Here is a 20,307-nt window from a genome sequence, read left to right as displayed (position 1 = left end):
CATATTGGGTAGTTTTCCGTAAGCTTAGCTTTTGTGATTTTGGTAACTATTTTATATTTATTTGTGAAATCCATCTCAACTAGGCATTCTAAATTGTACTCACCATTTACATCCCAAGGTATATTAGTATATCCACCTTGCACTTCTCGATATATATCCAGTTAAAGACAGAATATCAAAATTATTCCTCATTATGATACATTTTGTATCACAGACTCTCACATGTGTATTCAAAATTGATGCTTAAATTTGACCTGAACCAATTGACCTATAACCTGACATACGGTGACCTAATAGCCTTTTCTTCTCCTAACAACACATCAATAACAACATCAATATCAAATTGACTAATGACTATGCATCTATTGTGTAAGTGTTTATTTAATTTATTCAGTGTTATATATTTTGCAAGTACCACTAGATTTTCTATAGAGAGTATAACAAAGGATTTAATGTATTCTATTCATGTACCCTACTTGAACATGTTGAAAAGAATAAATTATGGTTTGTTATGAAACACGCATCTGAGTTACCAGGATACGGTAAACAAAAAAAAATATATAGGGCTAAAATGACTTACTATACAATGGTTTAAAAACACCTTTTTTATTTATTTAAAAAAAAAAAAATTTTATTTCACATGATCCGTGCCTATATCGCCTCGCTATAAATGAAAAAATATTTTTTTAGACCAATCAAACCAATATATGGGTGTAGTACGCCCTTAACAACAGTAAATTAATTGATTTCATAAATTATAAGGATTGACCAAGCATCGATGGTCGATCGAAAGATCGAACCAATTTGTTTCTATCGCCTTAGTCCGTCTTGATTGGTTTGTGCAGCAGATAAGGAACTGTATTCGCTGTCAAAGTTTTGTAATAATCAGATTAACTACCATAGAAATAAATGAATACAATTTTTGAATAGATCGCCCTGCACTACAAGCAGATTGCACTCATCACCTGTGTATGTCTGCAATCATAGATTGAATACAAAACCGCCGCTCTTTTCAAAGATACTAATCTTACAGGTGCGAGTGATTAGCATTTCTTTGGCATCTATGGTTCAATGAATTGGTACCGCATGAATGTTGTAATGCAGGGCGATCTATTCAAAAATTGTATTCATCTACTGCTATGGTAATTAATCCTGTTACATCATCACTTTGACAGCGAATTGTAACATATCATTATTTTGAACATGATGATGAACTATTGGGCAAGCTTGATCACTTGAATCAGATGTAAATGATGTTGCTTGCCATGATCCCAACCATACCCATGCAAAAATGTAATGATTTATCCTAAAAATGGACTATTTCGGTTGAAATCTGTACACCCACTGTGGAAGACATGACCTTAATCTCCCACACAGGGGGTGTAGATTCAAATGGGAGTCATCCATTCAGGTAACCTAGGGCTGCTAAGAATACGCAATTTTGGAGGCCAAAAAACGCACAGCGATTTTCCAAAAAACGCCCCTGGATGTTAGGTCCAGGGACTCTTCAAATCTGCGGGAAAAAAATCGCAAAAAATTGGAGCTAAAATATGCAAATTGCGGCGCAAATAACGCAATTGCATATTCTTAGCAGCCCTAAGGTAACCCCATTTAAAATTCACACTCCCTATGTGTAGTAGATGAAGGTTATGTCTTCCATAGAGGGTACTACAAATGGAACTTCTGGAAATGTTAAGATAGGCTGTCAGTTGTGTTATTATTAATTGCACTCAGTAAGAAGTTAAAAGAATTGAGGTGTGCTATAAATGGCACTCGTGACAGGCAATTTATTCACGCACCTTAAAACTCAATCCCTGTTGATTCAATCCCTGTAGACACACAATCGTCCCTCATGAATATGCAACAATTCACAGCATACAAAGCACAGGAAATTTGACTGTTTGTGAATAGTCTGTGGTTTGAATACTGAAAACTCTTTGAAAACTTTTTTTCAGCTCACAGTCTCTACAACAAACATCACAGTGTTTTCATTGAAATGTCAGAGCACAGTGAACTTGTGCGGAGTTTGACCGGTGTAATGAATAGTATGGACCTCCTCACCAACCCATATCTAACAGCATTTAGGTAAGCCACTACAACATGATGCTCTTAAAGGTTCTTGACCTGATCGACAGCCTCATCCTCCATTTTCTGTGAGAAGAAAGGTCATATTTTTCTCATTATTTAAAAGCCAGAGATATTTTTAATTTAAATAGTGTGAACAAAAACGTAATAAATTGCGGTGATATGTAAATGGTGACATGTAATATCCTATGGGGCATTGTTATACACATTTTTGCTTCTCATATTAAAACCTCTTGAGCAATACAACTATCTGACCAGTTATCTTTTCCAGAATGTCAAATTTAGACAAATGAATATATCTATTTTTGTGTCTGTAGCATACATCTTTTTTATCAGACACATCAGTCACCCAGAACGGGTGATTTTGATCTTGATCTATTTGTCAACTTATTTTGTCAAATCATATCTATTTCAAGTTGAGATGAAACAAAAGCAATGCTAATATTGATATATCTATAATTGGGTGATTTATTGATATAGCTATTGTGGTTATATTTGTCAAGATAATACATACATCTGTGAGTTTATCTATTTGATTACACCAAATGAACAAATAATATATAATAATTGGGCTATTCCAGATGTATTCCTTACACCCCTATATCATACCTGCAACATTGAAAACCTAGAAAACAGAGTCCATGGCGAACGGAGGGCGCGGAGCGCCCGCAGTATCGCCCCTGGGGGTGCAGGGGCCCGCTTAAGGGCCCCTGCTGGGGTCCAGGGGCAAAGCTCTGATGGGGATTGAGGGAGCAAAGCCCCCCAAAGCTAGATGGTTTCTACACTGTAAAAACCCTTATAAGCCCCTTACAGAAGTCACATTTTATAGAAAAAAAACCAATAAAGAACAAGGTGAAAATGAAGCCCTAGGCTTTAATACACTTCAGCTTGCATTTGAGGAGGGATTTAGAATCCATATCTAGCAACAATTTCAACACATATTTGATGAATACAACCTTTGAAAAAATGTAAAAACATTCTGGGACCTGTTTTTATAAGTTTGAAAAATATGCTTCCTTCACACAGAAAATGTGCTTTTAAAAATGCAGTTTCCTATACTTTTGTACATAACGATATTTGTTGAAGCGATTTTTTAGCTTTATAACAAGGCCTCACGTAACTGATAGGACATTGATATGATGCACAATACAAAGGTAAAAATTTTTTTTTTAAATGATTTTTTTTTTGAATTTCAAAGTTTTTGGCAACTTTGGAGAACCTCCAGACCTATTCTGAAGGTTTGCATTTGAGGAGGGATTTATACTCCATATCTAGCAACAATGTCAACACATTTGATGACTAAAAATGTTTAAAAATAACATTCTGAGTGGATATTTAAGGATATGTACCATCTGTCAAAAAGGCAGGCACTTTTGCGTAACGTCCGTAACGCTCGTTTCTAATTTCTGTAGCTAATTAACTAAGAAAGCCAAAACAAAATTGCTTCATTATATTGAACATTAGAGTGTGAACTAGTAGCATACTAAGAAATAAAGTGTTATCCTAACAGCAAACATGTGTGCTATTCACTTAAAGTCATAATGTACGATCTTTTTTCAGAATTTACCTTTATTTTTTTCAAAACCGATTTTTTGGCATATTTGTAATACTTACACATGTTGTAACTTAAATCTATGAGGAAACTGTCAAATTCGTCCTATTTGTAGTAAAACGGGACGATTTTCTGTTGGTCCGACATAAAGTCATAATTTTTAGATTATGACTTTATGTCGGCCACGATCAAGATACCGTAGTCTCCTACAAAACTAGTTTGGCTATGCTCCCTCCACATGTGGAGGGAGCGTAACCAAACTGACCGCATAGGAGACTAACTCTGAGGCCGCACTCGCTGTCCTAATCCAAATAGTGCGAGATGTTTGAGTGATAGAGGTGAAGTTTATGATGTTGTTTCTTTGCAAATTCCCAATGTTTTTCGCATCCAAATGTATTGGGAACTTTCATAATGATTGCATATTATCATTTTAGAAGAAAAAAAGAAAAATCTAAAAATTTAAAAAGATCGTACATTAAGGCTTTAAAAGTTGCAAGTTGCATGTATCTGTAACGTCAGTAACGGTGGAATTGGCCATGTCAAGATACTGAATTGTGATTAGGCTATTCCCCCGGGCTATTCCAGCTGAAATCCATACACTCTCTGTTGAAGGGTAGACCTTAATCTTAGGGTTACCTGAATGAGTGGCTCCATTTGTTATTAATTATGTGATTTGGCAAAAAATTAAAAATAATGCATAAGGGACGCACCATTAGACTTCAAGGGGGAGGGGAGGAAGTTTTTGAAAAAAAAAAAAAACTTCCCCCACTACATGAGCAAAAAAAAACTTTCCCTACACTAAAAAAAAAAAAAAAAAAACCTTTCCTCACCAAACTATATAAATGCATGAAAATTTTTAAAAAAAACTTGTCGCCTTTGGCGACGAAAAAAAAAAAACTTCGCCGCCTTTGGCGGCGTAAAAAAAAATCTTGCCCCGACCCCAACTTCCTCCACCCCCCCCCTTGAAGTCTAATGGTGCGTCCCTAAAGTGTTTTATTTCAAAATCCAGCTTGATTTTTGTTTTCTTGCAAACATTTCAAAATAATTTAAACAAAAGACAAAATGATTTTCAGTTGCAGGCTACCAACAACAAACAATCTTTGTGTGTGCTTCACTTGTCTTTATGTTTATGGTTAATGAAAATTCACATATTTCTGTTCATTTATTCCACAGAGTTGTAACTCTCCCAGAAATGTCCATAATTCTGGAAATAAAAAAGAGCAAATATCTTTTTTGGGTGTAATACCCTGTAGCCTATTCCCGCCATATTTGATTTTCAGGAAATTTACTTCCACCTCTGTTACATCTGTGATTCCATCTTTACAGAGAAAGCAAGTATGTGCTCTCCATAAGCAAGGAATCGTTAGACTACCTCATGCGATATCTACAAAGTCAAGACACGTCCGTCATACTCAAAGTACTCAACCTAAATATTCATATGCAAGGTATGTGATACACTAAGATCCACAACATGCTCATTTATCAGGGCACAGTTCTTTAACCCCAATACATTTGTACATTCATTGAATGACCTTTGAAAATTTGAGTACAAAAACTCATACTCTGCAACTTGGGGTCAAATTTTGCACTATGATTGTTTACTTGAGGTTATTGAACTATGCCACTGGAATGAGGCCATTGTGGTCCATAGTGATACTTTGTGTGAATGAATTTGTGTCTGCTACACATACTTTCATATCTCAAAAGGCTGCCTTTTGTGATTTTTACATTGTTGTCATCTAATTGTGATGAGATACAATGTAAAATTAATTTGATATATTAATTTAGAGGTATTATCATAATATTACAACTTCATGTCCTTTAAGTCGGGTCAGTGTTTTTATGTTCTTTTAAAGAGGAAGCCCCACCAGAGCAGTTCTTCTGGGGTGAATCAAACCTGCCTGGTTATCAAATTAATCAGTGACAATTGACAAGTGACTTAGCTAATGTCTATGTTTATACCACGCCAGGGTCATTTGTTTGGCAACATTTACTTAACATAATCAAGGACATTTCACGCCCTGACAGTTTAATGTATAGGTCTAATGTAAGAAAACTCAAAATTGCAAAATTAAAAGCAAGCAATGTTTAAAATCTCTAAAATTACCACTTCTACAATATCACTGATTGAGTAAATATACGGTATAATTATCTGGTATTATCTTATATACGGTATAATTATCAAAATAAAACTTTCATTTCTCAGCAATAAGATGAATCCCCTTCTCTGCCAAGGTGTCACTAGCTAGGATTTTTTTAGTTTATAATTATTAACTATTTACAGAATAAAGGTATTGGTTTTAGCCCCTGGAATGCATCTATCGTCTCATATAACACGGGCGACATCATTATTTGAAGTAAAACAACAAGGCGAAGCCGAGTTGTTTTATGCCAAAAAACTAAAAACAATACGCTAAAATGCTAAAAACAATACCTTTATTCTCATTCTTAAACACTTCAATTCAAATAGAAATATCATTACAAATTTTAATCAAGTCAAATCATACATTTTATAAGGAACTACCTATGGCTTAAAATCGATCAGTCCCGTTGTTGCTATGCGCCACCCGATTGGTTCAAATAGCGAGCACGCGTATCGCGTTGATGCACACACGCTGACCCGTGTGATATCGTGTCATATCACACGGGTAAGAACCAATGAGATTTCAGGAACGTTCTCAAGTGTTTAAAAATTGTTTTTATCATTTTCTCTTTCAGTGCGTGGCACATTTCGGAACACCGACTTCCAAATCGACAACGAAGGACCAAATAACATACCGACAACTCAGCAAGCACCCCCAACGCAAGATTCAAGTCAGTCAGGAAGCAACGATTCAGTATCTGAATTAGCATCTCTTAGGGAGACTATAGAGAAAGTACGGCAGGGTCCGCCGACGTTACCGTCTATTCTATTGTATTCATTAATTAATGCATATCAAGGGTGAGTAGCAGTTGGTGTACCACAAGGTTACATATGAGGTCCTATTATGTTATGAATATGTTTACTGTAGAGAAAGTACGGCAGGGTCCGCCAACGTTACCGTCTATTCTATTGTATTCATTAATTAATGCATATCAAGGGTGAGTAGCAGTTGGTGTTCCACAAGGTTACATATGAGGTCTTATTATGTTATGACTATGTTTACTATAGAGAAAGTATGGCAGGGTCCGCCAACATCACCGTCTATTCTATTGTATTCATTAATTAATGCATATCAAGGGTGAGTAGCAGTTGGTGTTCCACAAGGTTACATATGAGGTCTTATTATGTTATGACTATGTTTACTGTAGAGAAAGTATGGCAGGGTCCACCAACGTTACCGGCCATGCTGTTGTATTCATGCGATGCGGCCGACAAAATGATGCAGAAATCCCCAAGATATGAAACAAAAAGCAATGGAAGGTACAGATTCAGATTGTGAACCTTTTGCTTGAATGGCCAAGGCAGCAATGCATCATTTGATTGATAAAGGTTCTTTTTCAGATCCAATTAAAATGATACTACTCACTCAGAAATATTTCAATTCCTATCAGGAATCTTGCTCACTCTGGCACTGGTGTTTCTTGATGTTTTTAGCACCGGCAACACTTCTGTCTGGTTTTGATGACATCACCAAACTTTCTTGTTGCCGAGTATTTATATTTTGTCCAGTCGGTAGGCCCCCTCGTCTACTCTACTCCTAATCCAGATTGCTTCCTTTAGCCAGCATGTAGTTTTATCAGATTCTTGGTCAATAACTTGAGCCTCCTCCCACCCAATTACGTGGTTTTGTTTAGCAACATGTTCGGCAATGGCAGATTTGTGGATTTCTGAAGCGGATGCTTTTCGTTGTGACCGGGTGAAGCTCTTGGCGCTTACTTTTTCGCTTTCTGACTTGTGTTCTGTTAATCTTGTCTCAAACAAGCGGCCTGTTTCCGCGATGTAAGTTTTGGGGCAGTTCTGACAGGGTATCTCGTAGATCACTTCTGCTGATTGTAATGGGTCGCGCTTGTCTTTCGGGTGAACTAACATGTTTTGTATCGTGCGGTGGGGTTTCATACTGGTGGAAAAGCCATGCTTCTTAAAAACTCTGGAAACCCTCTCGGAGAGTCCCTCCACGTATGGGACGACCACAAGACCTTTACTCCTCTCCTTGCTGTCTTTAGGAGGCTTTTTCTTGGGTTTCGGATGCTCTTTGTCCGCTTTAACTTTGTTAATGGACCACTCAGGGTAACCGCATCTAGCGAGGGCTTGTTTTATATGCGACTCCACATTTTCCTGGTCTTTTGTCTCAGTTACAATGGTGTACTTTCTGTCAAGCAAAGTTCTTATAACGCCTAGCTTCTGATGTGGTGGGAATTGAATTGCAAGTATTGATCGGTATGAGTTGGTTTGCGATAAATACAAAGTTTCGTGGTACAGTCAGGCTTCTTGATGATTAGCGTGTCTAAGAAAGGCAAGCTACTATTGGACTCTTCTTCATAAGTAAACTTGATGCTCCCCATCGGGTACACTTGGTTGAGATGTTGCGTCAAGTTCTCTGCCTCGCCACGTTTGATGACCTCTAGCACATCGTCGACATATCTCTTCCAAAGAGATGGTTTGCAGTTGAGCGGGGCTGTGGTAATCGCTTCTTCCTCAAGCCACTCCATGAGAAGGTCAACTGCTATCGGGCTGAGTGGGCTACCCATCGCCATGCCTTTCTTCTGTTTGTAAATTATTCCTTTCGACGTGAAGTACGTTGTGGTCAAAATGAAGTTCGCCAACTCCATGAGGTCATTGACGGTAAGCAAAGTCCTTTGGCCGAGGTTAGGATCTTGTTCTAGTTTGCGGCGGATAATGTCTAACGTCTGCTCAATGGGGGTATTGGTGAATAAAGACACCACGTCGTGTGAAATGAGGCAATTATCCTCTCTGATCATTATTTCACCTAAGTCCTCAGCCAACTGTTTAGGAATTGAAATATTTTTGAGTGAGTAGTATCATTTTAATTGGATCTGTAAAAGAACCTTTATCAATCAAATGAACTATGAACGATCCTGATGAATCTGTTTCAATTGCAATGCATCATAGTCTCCACACATGACAACAAAGAATAAGGAAACATTTGTTCCTTTACCCATGCCATTTCCATTCATTTCAATCCCAGCACACATCTTATACCCATCTTGAGTAAACGTGTCTGTGCACCAGAAGTTGCCATTTTTGCTTTAGTGAATCACCAAACGTAACCATAGCAGGCCCCATTGATTTGCTTCACAGACAAGTAAGCGTTGTGAAAATCAACAATACCTAACACAATTGATGTGGTCTTGGAAAACAACATTCATTTTATGTGTCCCTCTTGGTGTTTTCATCAGTTTCCAAAATTTTTAACCATTTTCAGCGAACTGGGGCTCAAGTTAAAGAAAATATCCGAAATCGACCTCCACTTTGGTTCTAAGGTCATGATTCATGAACTACTACCCTATGTAAAGTTTACTTTTATGTAAAATTTTACTTTTTTATTTGTCAGATTATGCTGCACAAATATATCCCAGGATTCAACGCTCCTTATCGGAGGCTTTGAAGACGCATCCATGAAAGCATGGAGTCTATCACCAAAGAAACTGAAAACCGCCCGACACCATGTAGACGTGTCAACAGTACACCTTGCTGGGGATTGTTTTGATGATATCATCCGTGAAGACAGGTAAGGTACTGCACCCAAGTTTGACATAAAATTGGATGGTTTGAACCCAATACACAAATTTATTGGTTGAGCTATGAGTTTTAAAGTATCCAATTTTATCATTAATATGTTTTCAGAATCTTTTCTTGGTCAAAAATGAGATTTCTGGTCAAAAATATTTTTGGGTCAAAAATGTGATTTTTGGTATGAGTTTTAGTAAAAAAAAAATTTGGGGGTGAGTGGGGAGGGAAGTGAGCCTATCCAACACAGTCCAAGTGTTGAGTCCAAGTAGTGTTGATTATATTGGACTCTTCAACTCTGTATAAAGTGTAGGAAGGAAGATTCTAAAAACATAATAATGTTTGATCTTGGGATCAACTGTCAGTGTTGCTTCAATTATTGTTGAACTATCAACTAATTCATCCAAATTAATGGTAGAATATGATTGGTCAGTACATTACATGCAGATATTAAAGCAACACTCCGGTATCATTATGCCTTATATGTTAGAAAAATAATTATCAAGCACGAATCACATGGTTTTATTTAAAACAAACACATATTGACCATAAAAATGAATAAAAACAGCCAGCTCTCAACACAGGATATTCAAAATTCCTGGACGGAAACTGTCTAGTGCAATGACGTCATGGTTATTTGTGCTCAATTGCTGTCAGCCTTCATTGTATTATTGGGGCGTCATGGCACTAGACAATTTCGGCGCGGGAATTTGAATATCATGTGTTGAGAGACGGCAGTATTAATTTCGTTTTTATGGTCAGTATGAGTTTGTTTAAATAAAACCACATAATGTTTTGATTGCCGGAGTAAAACCACATGATTCGTGCTTGATAATTAATTTTCTAACATATCAGGCATAATGTTGTGATTGCCGGAGTGTTCCTTTAAATGTTACAAAATAACAGCAGTCCATTAAATGATATTTCATCAATTAAAAGGATCAACCAAGCATCAATGGTCAATGTAAAGATCAAACAAATTTATCTCATTTCCTTTCTTTTTTTTTTTTCTTTTTTTTTTTTGCAAAATGTTTTTACTCACTGCATAATTTACTGATTTACTTGGTAATTCATGTTCTCTTTTTGCTTGTAATTCCAGTGTTGGTTCAGAAAGTAAAGTATTGCGTGGGCACAGCGGGCCTGTGTATGGATGCAGTATATCACCAGATAAAAACCACATTATATCATGCTCAGAAGATACGACAGGTGAGTTAAACCGGAACACTAAGCCCTAAACCTTAACCCTGCAATGCATGCATAAACTCATCTAATCAGAAAACAAAGACCTGTTCATGGACGCAGTATATCCGCAGATGAAAGTGTTATTATATCATTACATGCTCAGAAGACACAGCAGCTTGATTTTAACTCCAACCCCAAACCCAAAGAAGATTTTCACAGCATACCCAAAATATAGACTGCCGCTCTCATTCATCAACATTCTGGGTTGACGACTAAGAAATTCATGTATTAAAAAAGTGTCAGACTTACACCAGAATCTGGTGGTCTGAGACCAACGCACTGAAGATTCTATTGTTCTATTGTGTCCGATTTGAGCGCTGACATATTGGAAAATGTTGCCAATCAATATTAATGAAGTCGTGCGATCGACACCTACAACTGTTCAATTGGGCGACTTTATTGTTAGGTGCTTTTATTCATACATTGGGCGTGTCGAGCTGTATCGGTTGGTCCACAATTATATTTAATATAGTATTATAGGCCTACAAGTATGATTTGCTTTGCTTTATTGATTGATTCAGAAATAGTATGGCTATATGCTTCTCGAGTTATCAGCAAATATATCACATTTGAGGTCCAGGGTAGACTCCTATATACTGCTTGATGCTCATGTAAAATACTATGGTAGGCCTATACATAATAAAACACGATGTGGACCCATGGCTAATGTCCTTAAAAATACTACAGTAGGAGTGATATCATAATTACTTCAAATCCTTATATGTAGACCTATTGGCAAACAATGTAGACAACTTACTTGTGTAGATTCTTATATCCGCCACACAGAGCGCACACTTTGCCTATGCTGCTGAACTGTCCGTAGCGAAATGGTAGAGCAAAGCGTGTTCACTGAGTATAATCAAATGAGCGCCCAAACCAATTTGGGCGCTGCAATAGGTTTGTATTGTAGGTGAACCTCTGTTTTGTGTGCATGTGACAACTCACGCACACCCTTGGGATGGACTAGTACAAAAGGTACCTCTCGTTCGTATAGGTGCTTTTACGTGACTTTCGTTTCATCACTTATTGACAGTAGCCTGCCTATTATAGCGTTAATACGCTGGTCAGGTCAGTTACCGATTTAATGGCGGAAGCCCTTTGTCTCGAACAAAAGGTACCTCTCGATGAATAGCGTGTCGGGAACTCCAATTGGCACAAAGGAACAATAAGCGTTACATAATCTATTTCCTCTCCTTCCTATATAAACTCCTTGTCTGAGACTGTGCAGTTGTATCCAAAACTAAATAAACTTTTGACCAAATATATTTGTGAGCACACATTTATGAAACATTTATGTCACAACAGGGCACTAGGACACAGGCGCCGATAGGAAGTTGCGCTGTGGCACATGACCGAAGTAGCACATGACCGAAAAGTAGCACATCATGTCATGAGTCCGACACAATTTACGATTCACTTGTCACTAAGTTTTTCATTCGTCACTACACAAACATAGCACAAATAGCACTTGTGTGAAATTTACCATATAAAACAGAAGAGCTCCATTGATATTGCTGCTGTAAGGCCCACCTTCGTGTTCATGTTAAATGTGAACTTGCATGCATCAGGAAATCAGCCCATATATAACCATCACCTCACTGCATTTTGTATGGGTGGACCTGACAATTAGCAGCAACTTCCTTGTCCAAGTGAATTTCAAGGCTAGCTCAATTTTTCCACAAGAACAGAATTATGACACTGCTGGGAGGGAACTCATATTGTTACACACTCATACACCAAGAGTCTAGCCCCCATAGACTAAGTAATAGACTATTCACCAATAGTCAAAGTCACTGTGCGTTGTATGCTGTTAATTTTTGCATATTCATGTGGGCTGATCGTTTGATCATGTGTGTCTAAAATCACACCAGTGTCATGTGCCATTGTGTTTAAACAAAAGACAGTAAAATATGTGGTGTGTTTGTATCAGTTTCACCTGTCGCATCATGGAATGATCAACCCTCGTTATCGGTTGATGCTGGGACTTTGCCCGTTTGTGGTTTGTCTGTATCTCTTTAGTCTATGCTAGCTCCTTACAGATTGAGTTATATTATTTAACCCCCAGGACACTACTGGTCATCTAACAGCATTTCCGATTGGTTGATAACTTGAAATGCTCATTTCAATTGCCAATTGTGACTATGCTTTAAACTATTTATGGTCAAATATGCATTTGCAGATGATCTTCTTAATACCCTCCTTGATTGGTTCAAAATTGGACACAATATTAATTTTTGCCAATCGGCATGTAGGTCTCATGGGGATAAGCATTTTTCTTTTCATTGCAGTACGTTCATGGAATACTACCACCTATACCAACACCTGCATATATCGAGGTCATAACTACCCCATCTGGGATGTTGAATTCAGTCCTTTTGGTACATATTTTGCCACAGCATGTAAGGATCACACTGCAAGGTTATGGACACTAGAGAGAACTTACCCACTGAGGATATTTGCAGGCCATATTACTGATGTAGATGTAAGTAGTACTTCCCTTTCCAGAAAAATACAGCACTAATTTTTTGTGATTATAAAAATATTATCCAAATGAAACCTACCTAAATCCTAATCCTTTAGTTAGTTCTAACTGGCAGTAAAATTTTAATTTTAATATTTGGCCAATTTTTGGAGATAAGGGCCAAAAACATGCGTTTTTAGGTTGTTTTTTCATATGCTGTGACAAGCAAGCCCAAAGACTTGTACTAAGACTAATTTCAGTTTATGTATTCTAATTTTTAGAAAAGACATGTTTCATTTTTATAACCAACCATTTAATTAAAGTAACACAAAAAAGTGAAAAATTGCAGCAAAACTATACTATACTTGAATGCTTAGACTTGTTCCAAGAGTTTGATTTTCTGACTCAGTTGTCAGAAAACATACCTCTTTTGTCAAGAAATTAGTAAAATAGTGAACTTTTTCTTTTATCTCCGCTTGATTGAATGATTAGGATTGAGGTATGTTTCATTTGGAAGAACTTTATAATATTTGTTTAATCAATAAAAATTGTCAATTGGTTATATTGATAAGGGTCATTTTTACACTGCTATTGAGCAAACCAGCATTTCAAATGGAATGAACACATTAGGCAGCTCCATTTGAATTCCATACACCATCTGAGAATGATTCAACCTGAGTCTTCCACTAAGGGTGGATGATGTTCAAATAGAGCTGAGAATGTGTTCATTACATATGAAATGCATACTTTCCCTGTGGAGGATATTTCCCAAATCTTCCACAGGGGGAGTATGGATTTTAAATGAAATAGTCCATTATATTTCAATACTGGTTCCTTATCAGAGGCAGGTGGTTTGATGTTGTATAGATGTACTTTAAATCCATTATCCAAAATTACATACTGTGATTTGCCAAACCCATCATGTGATACGCGCTAGTGCTGTGGATATGCATACACGTTATACCTTGCATTAAACAACTTAAAATATTTGAGCAAAAAAGTGATCTCCTACTATTTTTGTGTCCTCTGCAGTAAAAAAGAAAAAAGTTTACAGAATAGACTCAGCTGCACCTCACCTATTATTTATGTTTTTACTGCCCCGGACAAATTATTTGGTGTAAAGAATATTGCATTATTACAAGTTATATCATAACACCTTAACAGATTTGTTTCAGGTATGATGGGGCCTTCTCTTTTAAGGAAATTTTTATTTATTGACCCGATGTCTCATGCCTGTTTTTCTGTTTACAGGGTGTGAGCCTTCCATTTTAAGGGAATTTTTATTTATTAACCCTGTTTTTCATGTCTATTCACAGTGTGTTAGATTCCATCCAAACTGCAAGTACCTAGCTACTGGTTCAAGTGATAAGACAGTAAGACTATGGAATACATTAGATGGCAAATGTGTCAGGCTATTCAACAACCATAGAGTAAGTATTAGTAGACATAATACCTTGCTACTGGTTCAAGTGATAAGACAGTAAGACTATGGAATACATTAGATGGCAAATGTGTGAGGCTATTCAACAACCATAGAGTAAGTATTAGTAGACATAATACCTTGCTACTGGTTCAAGTGATAAGACAGTAAGACTATGGAATACATTAAATGGCAAATGTGTGAGGCTATTCAACAACCATAGAGTAAGTATTAGTAGACATAATACCTTGCTACTGGTTCAAGTGATAAGACAGTAAGACTATGGAATACATTAGATGGCAAATGTGTCAGGCTATTCAACAACCATAGAGTAAGTATTAGTAGACATAATACCTTGCTACTGGTTCAAGTGATAAGACAGTAAGACTATGGAATACATTAGATGGCAAATGTGTGAGGCTATTCAACAACCATAGAGTAAGTATTAGTAGACATAATACCTTGCTACTGGTTCAAGTGATAAGACAGTAAGACTATGGAATACATTAGATGGCAAATGTGTGAGGCTATTCAACAACCATAGAGTAAGTATAAGTAGACATAATACCTTGCTACTGGTTCAAGTGATAAGACAGTAAGACTATGGAATACATTAGATGGCAAATGTGTGAGGCTATTCAACAACCATAGAGTAAGTATTAGTAGACATAATACCTTGCTACTGGTTCAAGTGATAAGACAGTAAGACTATGGAATACATTAGATGGCAAATGTGTCAGGCTATTCAACAGCCATAGAGTAAGTATTAGTAGACATAATACCTTGCTACTGGTTCAAGTGATAAGACAGTAAGACTATGGAATACATTAGATGGCAAATGTGTGAGGCTATTCAACAACCATAGAGTAAGTATTAGTAGACATAATACCTTGCTACTGGTTCAAGTGATAAGACAGTAAGACTATGGAATACATTGGATGGCAAATGTGTGAGGCTATTCAACAACCATAGAGTAAGTATAGCATTAGGCCTAGAATAAATTGTTGACTCAGCGGCAGAAAGCTGTGTCTCCATTAGTTGCTGTATGTATGTTTCCCAGCTTTATGAATGTGTTGGTTCAATTACTATGTGACCAGCTCCGTACTGACCCTTTACCATTTAGCAACATTCAGGGACTTGCAACAACCTTATTGGCGTTAGCCCAGGTCTCTTCCATTCGATGCTTTGGTTTTGATGTGACGTGTGATCTGTGATGGCGGACTTGTTTATGAAGGGACATGACCACTAAGTCATGTGTGTGGCTGGCTGCTGTGGGGAGCTGTTTGCTCTGGAGATGGGGGTGGGGGCGTTGCTGGTTCGTCGTGTTGCTGATGGGGTCCTCCGATGGGGGGGTGGGACGTCTGGAGAGGGAGTGAATTGTTGTACTCGTGAAGCGGTTTACCATTGGTATGTTATCTAACAGTCCTGATGAACTTATTCAAGGGGCTTATATTTAATTGTTTTTAAATATCTAATTGTTTTTGATGTAGTACTTATAAATGTGCAATATATGTATTTTATAATGTTTTTCTGGCGAATAAAATGAAATGAAATGAAAGAAGCGCACACCCTGCAGAGTAACAACGCCTGGTAAATAATTATATTGTGCAGGCAGGGAAACTAAATCAATACACATGTATCTGCTGTGCACGATTTGATATTCAGACGATAGATCTTTGGATACTAAGAAACCAATTGTAAGGCTTGCACTTGAAGATATGTGTTTAAAGAACATGACAATCTGAAGTGAGTGTATTGAACTTCAAGCGTGCATTTTGAAATCAAAAACTAACAAAAATTCAGATTTTATATGTGCAGAATAAAATAAATTACAGCTGCCTTCATTCGTAAACACCCGGGTTACCGAACATAACACGGTACTAGCGCAGTGTAGACCACTGGTGGAGGCAGTCTAAAGCAGATGACATACCAGGCTCACTGACATCTACAGAGGTCAGTGACCAGGCTATTTTCAATAGCCTTAGTGCGAGGTCCCTAGGCCCATTATGTGTCTTAAAGGTCGGAACAAAATGACCATGCATGGCTGTTGAAGAACAAGTGGATTCGACCTACCATCATGGCGTTTCTTTCTGATTGTACTCTTCGTTACAAGAACTACTTTTTAAAATCATGCTGGTGCCATATAAAGAATAATTTGAAATTATGATTTATCAATAATCATGATTTTTTATTTTCTCATTTTTAGAGCACAGTTCTGAGTCTGGCATTTTCTAATGATGGAAAGTACTTAGCCTCTGCAGGTAGGTATTGTATGTGTGGGGTGAGGTGTGTGTAGGGGGTGGGTGTCATGTTGTCATTCTGTAGAGCACAGATATTTATGTTGAGCGTACAACACAATGACCATAAACGATGAAGTTTATGGTCATCCACACGGCTGTCGACTTACGGTCATCCACGCGGCTGTCGACTGCAAATGACAAGTTTCAATTTTTTGCTAATTCAAAAATTTCACAGAATTATAAATTTTCATAACCATATTTGGAATCAGCATGAAAAATGCATTAAAATGAGTACAAACAAGCCTAGTATTGGTTCAGTGGTTGTTAAGATAGCTCTTAATATTTTGAGAAAATACCTCAAAACTTGGACATTTTATGTTGAAGCCTATGGCTAGCACGCATAAATACTATTAATAGCATATATTTTTTTATTCTAGGTGAAGATCGGCGGATCAAATTGTGGGACCTTGGAATGGGCAGTCTATTCAAGGAGTTAAGAGGACATACAGATATTGTACATAGTTTATGTTTTAGCCCTGATAGCTCTATGCTGGCATCAGGTAAGTTTGGCTATGAACTTAGATTCCAGAGGGTGATCACTCACTAGGTGACTTGCTACACACCCATGTAAAAAAGTCTCAAAAAGGGTGCAATTTTACTCATGAGATGGAATCTTATGGGTGCTGGGTGCTCTTGAGGAGGCATGTTAGTGGAAAGACAAGTATGGGGATGCGTGGTGGGGATGATAACATTTTTTGGCACAAGAAAACTGAATAACAGTAATAATGGGGTGCTTTTTGCTGATTTTCTCCAAAATTGATAAAAAGTGCTGAATGTGTCTTATTGTGTTTTTCACTTCTTTTATCTTGCAGGTGGTATAGATAACTCAATCAGAATATGGGATGTACGGCATAACTTCTCTAATAAACAGTAAGTCTTGTGCTATCATAGTTGTCTAATTGGTCTATAGTCCGTCAACTCAGAAGTACAAAGTACTTAGACCTCGGAAACTGGAGGTATGAGAATAATTAATTTAGTGCAATGCGTGTGTAAATGCTTCTTTGGCACGCCAACTGCTGTGCAATTTGTACTTGCCGAGTGCACCACGCTCCTTATGCGTTGTGTTTTTTAACACGCTGTGCGTGTGACGCAAAGCATCAACCCCAGATGGCACAGATTTGGTTTGTACTTCTAGGTTGAAGCAGTATAGTGAAGGGGTTCTCTATAGGAGGCCCACAGGCCAAACCTGGCATGCGGCCTACTTATATTTAGCCCTTGATCATCTCGAAAAGTAGGCCAAAAAAATTGTTTCATTGGTGTAACCCGATGTATGCAATGGTTCGCCTCAAATTGGGTAGTGACGTAGGTGTGCATTGCGCTAGGCACAGTATCAAATCGCATGCATAAAATTAATCTTGTACACATACTAAGGCCATAAAATAAATAAACACATTTTGCAGGATCTGGATGTGCTCTGTTCATTGAGGTACATTTTGTCACTATCATCCCATGTTGCACTAGATAGCAAATCAGTACAGAAAATTGAAATGGGAGAAATGCATTGTGGGAAGTATTAGATACCTTCTCTGCTATTTAACTGTTTGCCAATTTTTGTTCACACAGATCTGAGAGCAGCGCATCTCCAGAGTTACTCAGTGTGTATTCAACAAGGTCTACCAATATACAGAACATTCATTTCTCTAAATGCAACCTGTTGCTAGCAGCTGGCAGTCAACAGTCATGACAGAATTACACAACAGACAGAAATTGTAGGGAGCCAATACAGGGCCACAGCACTGGGCCAGTATCAGGCCAACACTGTACCAGTATTGGGCCAGTGCTGGGCCAATATCTGGCAAGTGCTGGGCCGATATCAGTCAGCACAAGGCCAGAGTCAACCAAGGTCTATGGACAAAGTAATTACATAATATTCACTGGTGTGATCTATTGCTAGCAACTGGTAGCCAACAGTTGAAATAGAGTCATAGGATATAGGGAGCCAGTACTGGTGCCAGTATCAGTCAAGCACTGGGCCGATTTCAGGCCCGCATTGGGCCGGTATCCGGCCAGCATTGTGCCGGTGTCAGGTCAGCACTGGGCCAGTGCAATCTATCGTTACTTGCTGGCAGTCAAAAGTTGGGACAGGATCACATACAGGGAGCCAATACTGGACCATCTACATGTATATCGAGGGTTGAGAGCCAGAAAGCTTTAACTCTCAACGACCTGACCCTACAAAATGAGCAGGAAGTCACCAGGGCACTATAGAAGATACAGTCTATTAAAGGAGGATTTCGTGATCCTAGCATCCTCTTTTTATGACATTTTTCAGTAGATATCCACGAAAAAAGCTTATTTCCAAAATTTCAGTTGATTCCGATTTTGCGTTTGCGAGTTATGCATGATTATGTGTATTACACTGCTCCATAGACAATGTGTTGTAATTTCGTTCTGGTGGCGATATTTTTGCTAAACGAATTAATCTGCAAGAAATATTTGGTACATAAACATTATATAGCCAGAGGTATCCAGTGGTGTAAAAATCTCAATCTCTTTTTTGGGAAAAGTGGGGGGATGAGGCTGTGGATCACGAAATGCCCCTTTAAACATGAAAAAAAATTAAGTAAAAAGCTAAAGAAATTCTGCAAGAAATATGTGACCATCCTCCACAACTGAGCCCGGATATCGCCAGTGCCACTATTGAGATATGCTCCATTGAAGTTAACAATAAACAATAGGAAACCAAGGATTTATTGACTGTTTTATTGATTTTTCACTACTTAAATGTCAAGTACTATAGACATGATATACATCATTTTAAAGCTAATTTCAAGCAGAATATTTTGGTTGAATATCTCAAAAATGATGATTGGCGACTTCAGGGCTCAGTTGTGCTGAGGGGTCACATATTGATTTTTGAAGACCAAAGCAAGGAGTCATACTAATGTGTTTGGTAGGATTTTAAAGGGTATAAAATAAGGATTTCAAATTGTCAACTTAATGCTCATTTTGTGAGAGCAGGTCATTGTGAGTTAAGGCTTTGTGGTTCTGAAGCTGTGATATCTATCAGGCCAGTATTAGGCCAGTGCAGCGTACTACAATTAGACGTGATTAACCTTGGGTTTGGTAATGGTCATGCTGGTCACAGTATTGAATCATGCATGCTAGTCCCACAGAGAGTATGTATATGGCTCAAAATAAGCTAAGGTGTCATAAAAGTGTAACACACAATTATTTTTCCAGCTCTTTTCTTTTGGTCTCCAACCAGGTTTAAATTATAGTATGCACATATATCGTTCATAATACACTAAAAGAAAGATAAGTTATAGACCATTTACTTCACAAATTTAATTTTCTAGCCCTTGCGTACGTTATATTTGACAGACACAATTTTGATGAAGTATTACATAAGGTATTTTGTGGTTATTTAGGTGTAGGACCTACAGCAACTGATTGTGGAAAAAATGTGTCCAAATATTACAATAAGGAGGATAAATTGTTATAAATAAAATATGTGTGTCTGTCAAGCCATAACATACGCAAGATGTCTGTCAAATGTAACATACAGAATAATAATTTGGCAAAAACAGTAGTTCAAGATGGGAAATTGAATAAAGATCACATGCAGTTTATAAA

The 20,307-nt window shown here is 37.6% G+C and overlaps 1 protein-coding gene across 1 annotated transcript in view; it reads left to right on the top strand.

Moving 5' to 3' along the window:
- LOC140163030 (TAF5-like RNA polymerase II p300/CBP-associated factor-associated factor 65 kDa subunit 5L) overlaps positions 1–20,063 on the top strand; it is a 37,810-nt gene extending 17,747 nt beyond the window's left edge. Inside the window, exons 5-15 of the mRNA XM_072186371.1 lie at positions 1,956–2,085; positions 4,964–5,082; positions 6,356–6,578; positions 9,133–9,309; positions 10,408–10,514; positions 12,839–13,032; positions 14,328–14,441; positions 16,638–16,692; positions 17,109–17,231; positions 17,544–17,601; positions 18,295–20,063. Coding sequence (XP_072042472.1) covers positions 1,956–2,085; positions 4,964–5,082; positions 6,356–6,578; positions 9,133–9,309; positions 10,408–10,514; positions 12,839–13,032; positions 14,328–14,441; positions 16,638–16,692; positions 17,109–17,231; positions 17,544–17,601; positions 18,295–18,415 — 1,421 coding nt within the window. The 3' untranslated portion in view covers positions 18,416–20,063. The remainder of the gene's footprint in view (positions 1–1,955; positions 2,086–4,963; positions 5,083–6,355; positions 6,579–9,132; positions 9,310–10,407; positions 10,515–12,838; positions 13,033–14,327; positions 14,442–16,637; positions 16,693–17,108; positions 17,232–17,543; positions 17,602–18,294) is intronic.
- The last annotated feature ends 244 nt before the right edge of the window (positions 20,064–20,307 follow it).

This window comes from Amphiura filiformis, chromosome 10, assembly GCF_039555335.1.
Source record: "Amphiura filiformis chromosome 10, Afil_fr2py, whole genome shotgun sequence".
NCBI classification, from domain to species: domain Eukaryota; kingdom Metazoa; phylum Echinodermata; class Ophiuroidea; order Amphilepidida; family Amphiuridae; genus Amphiura; species Amphiura filiformis.
Note: the sequence above shows the minus strand (reverse complement) of the source record. Positions and strands in the feature narration are given on the sequence as shown.